The sequence below is a fragment of the Parambassis ranga genome, chromosome 12 (genome assembly GCF_900634625.1).
Source record: "Parambassis ranga chromosome 12, fParRan2.1, whole genome shotgun sequence".
Classification (NCBI taxonomy): domain Eukaryota; kingdom Metazoa; phylum Chordata; class Actinopteri; family Ambassidae; genus Parambassis; species Parambassis ranga.
Window position 1 is genome coordinate 7,107,139 of NC_041032.1, and position 3,450 is coordinate 7,110,588.

Consider the following 3,450-nt stretch of genomic DNA (forward strand, 5'->3'; position numbering starts at 1 on the left):
TGTCATTTAGGTATACAACAATTTCACTGCATTGGTTTAATATTTAAATGTACAGCAGTGGACTAAATGGAGCTCAGCCAAAGATCTTCTATATTTCTCACTTCCATAGCAAGAGTCCTGGGTCACTCACTCCCCACTCTCTTACTTTTTTTCTCATCTCAGGGTCATGTTCCAGTATGGAGTCCATACTCCAGTATTTTTAAAATAAATGTTTTAAGAAAATATATATAACATGAAAATAGACCTTGTATGATTCAGAATATACAAAAAGTTGAAAAACTCATTACTCATATTAAAAACTTTTTTGGGGGAAAGTGTCTCAGGGTAATTTTAAATAATGCCTTTTTCAATTAATTGCCTTCAAATATGACAGCATTGCATGAAAAAAACACCCTTCTTCTGTCACAATGTTATATTGTATACTGTTATATTACAGAGTACATCTCTTCATTTATTTCCCCACTGACAGGATACAGTGTATGTGGACTCACAATGCTGCATCCACTTCAGTGTAGATAACTGTGGCAGTTAAAACAGGTCCATACTTTGCTATTGAAATACATAAAATTTAGTTCCTCAATATAATACAAGCATTTTTTATACTTTCAACACAATTGTCCGTTCAATACTTTAGTGGTTTTTATCCTCCATCAATGATGTGTAAAAGGTCACCAACAGGAGTAGGGGAAGAGGGAGTACTGGCTCCAATCTGCTGTGGTGCTTTGATACTGGTGGGGATGATGATGATGGTGATGGTAGCCATGTTGTTGTGTGCCATGTTCAGCTGCAGCTGGATGAGGCAGAGGGAGGGGGGAGGTCTGTGCACGGTCAATGTTGCTGGAAGAAAATTGATACCTTGTGTAGTCCACAGATCTGGAAAAAAAATGGAGGATGTAAAAAATGAATATCATGCAGGACAATGAGGTGTTAAATTGGTGTCATACTGTACTTGACACATTGGATATTTTTATCCATACCTGTATGGTTGGTATGCCATGGATGCTGGCACCATCTGCTCTTCGCAGCTGTAGTCATACTCATGCATCTCCAGGGGTTCTGCATGTATGCTTTCAGGTGAGTCCTGTTCCAGAGACCAGGATGAAAGGTGACCTGCCTTCAATGGCTGCTCTGTGGAGGCCTGATTCTTCTCTGCCTGCTCTGACTGAGAGGTGGAGGGCATCCTCTGCAGGCCTGAGAGGGAAATACAACCTCTTTAGTATCTCATAGCAGTGTGAAGACATTGTCACACTAAAAAACAGGTCTTACCTGGAGAGCTGGCCAGTGCTGGTCTCTTTGCAGGAGGGCTTTTACTTAACCGACACCTAAAAAAAATGTGGAGTTTAATTTTACGTATGTTTGTATGAACTTTGTAAGTTCAACTTTGTATGAGCCATGTAAAAAACAAACAAAAATTACATGTGTTTGCAAATGTTTAAATTCCTACCTCTTGCTGTGAGAGTGGGTGCCGCCCTCCCTGAATCCTTTAGCAAAGGGGTTGTGGTCAATCTTCAGTTTTGTGATCTTTAGAAAAGACAGACAGCAAGTTTAAGTTTGTGAAGCAGCAACTGACAGATACATCTTTGTATTGTACATTAAAATATGATAATGTGAAGTAGTTTTCTTGTAAATGTGTACCATTGGATTCTGGTAAGCAGTAACCGCAGTGAAGGCTGTTTCTGGAAATGAGAAGGTTTGAAAGGAGCCCCAGCAGACAGTGTAAGGACTGTCTGCCTGGATCACATGAAACCTGGGCCAGTAGCGATGCATGGAGTGAAGGATGATCTGAAAGCAAAACGTACAGTTGAATAGAAAGAACGTGCATGGGGTGTCATATTTTTTTGAAGTAAAATCGTCGCTTACATGTCCATGCTGATCCAAGGTGTTGTTGGTGAGCTTCATCTTGAGGAAGGACAACGACTGCTTCATCCAGTGGCTCCCGGGGGCAGGAGAGTCGGGATGCATGTATGTTCGACATGGGGGCTGGGGCTCCGCTTTCCCTGCGACTTCCCACTGTTCCTTCTTCCACTACAGAGAAATGTGGGGGAGGATGCAAGTGTGAGACATCAGGATGTGTCTGATCAATCAGAGCTCAGCATAGATCTAATAGTATAGTGATTATAGATTTTTTTTAGCCACTTATGTTGAAAAATAACAAATCAAATCTCTCCAAGCTCTCCTACAGTACTTGCACTGAATTGCCCTCAAGTGTGCGCTAAAAAGCAATATCTGTGACCAAATGGGCCGTCGGAGATAAGCTGTTGAATGTATGGATGGCCAATTCACTGACTGTGAATGAGGAGGGATGCTAATTGATGGGCCTCCAGCTGAGAGTGCACAAACAGGAAGCAATCAAAGGCTTTGATATGCAACAGTGAAAACGGCTCAGAGTGAGCAGACCGGTGTCTGGCTGCAGATTGTTGCCCTTCTTTTTTCACCAGATGTAAAAAAACAATGAAAAGTACAAGTAAGACAACCATACCTTGTACTTGAAGCTGTCTACAGGAACCAAGTCCATCATGATGACGTAATTAGCAAAAGGTTGGAGTCCAGATAGTGTGACGCTGCAGTGTGGAAACATTCTCCTAAAGCACACAATAATCAGATCAGTGTCCTTTTTAGTGAAGGTCAATAATCAAATCGACATTTGCAAGGAGGCTTTATGGTATTGCAGTAATCAAAGAAATGCTCAGGTCATAATTTAGATGCTGTCTGTGGCTGGAAATCTTACCTCCCGTGCTTTGTAATGATCATCTCTGTTCCGATGCTGTGAAAGGACTTCCAGAGATCAGCGTTCTCCAGGGTCATCCTGATGCCGCCCTGCTGGAATGAGTGAGCTGCTGACGGTGATGGGGGCATGCTTGCATTTACTTTGGGGTCTGTGGAGAAAAACACACATGTAAACAGCACTGTAAACACAGAATAATATATATTCTCACAAAGCCCAGAAACACAAATGTTAACATGTTGTGATAAGAAAGAACATGTAAACACAACATCCTCAGATAAATGATTTAACAGTGATCACTAAGACATGGCACACTCATTACATTCCTGCATCTTCCACCACAGCTGGATTCAATACATAAACACACAAACAACACACAACTTACTTGAGACGTGGTGCATGTTTCTGTTTCCTCCTGTTATCACTGCTGAAAGTTCTGAGACAAAGTGCTGAAGTCACAAGCTTTAGGAGTTTACTGAGCCTTGAAAAACTCGGGCCTTGAACTTGATTGGTCGTCACAGCAAAGGTGGGGCCTGACCAGGAGAAAAGGGGGTGGGGTCAAATGAGAGCGAGGGGGGCAGGTAAGAGAATCACCTGGAGTCTGTAAAATCACAATGATATAGTAAGGGAGTTAGGGTTATTGTTCATTTATCACAGTATTGGTATGTTGTTTTTAGGGTCATTCCTTATACACATGGACCAGTAATGTAAAGAATTTTGGGTAT

The 3,450-nt window shown here is 41.7% G+C and overlaps 1 protein-coding gene across 1 annotated transcript; it reads right to left on the reverse strand.

Annotated features, from left to right (window-relative positions):
• Nucleotides 1-1,440: 1,440 nt before the first annotated feature.
• LOC114443967 (T-box-containing protein TBX6L-like) lies at nucleotides 1,441-3,168 on the reverse strand. Its single transcript, XM_028418358.1, has 6 exons — nucleotides 3,111-3,168; nucleotides 2,729-2,876; nucleotides 2,480-2,582; nucleotides 1,861-2,025; nucleotides 1,636-1,782; nucleotides 1,441-1,521 (listed from the first exon to the last, which is right to left on the reverse strand). The coding sequence occupies exons 1-6, from the start codon at nucleotides 3,124-3,126 to the stop codon at nucleotides 1,441-1,443; spliced, it is 660 nt and encodes a 219-aa protein (XP_028274159.1). The 5' UTR covers nucleotides 3,127-3,168.
• Between the last annotated feature and the right edge of the window lie 282 nt (nucleotides 3,169-3,450).

Bases quoted from the DNA above. Each gene is read 5' to 3' on its own strand.
- LOC114443967 (XM_028418358.1), bottom strand. The intron at 2,583-2,728 runs GTAAGATTTCCA...TGTGTGCTTTAG, and splicing joins ATCATTACAAAGCACGGGAG to GAGAATGTTTCCACACTGCA. The intron at 1,522-1,635 runs GTACACATTTAC...TCTTTTCTAAAG, and splicing joins CTGCTTACCAGAATCCAATG to ATCACAAAACTGAAGATTGA.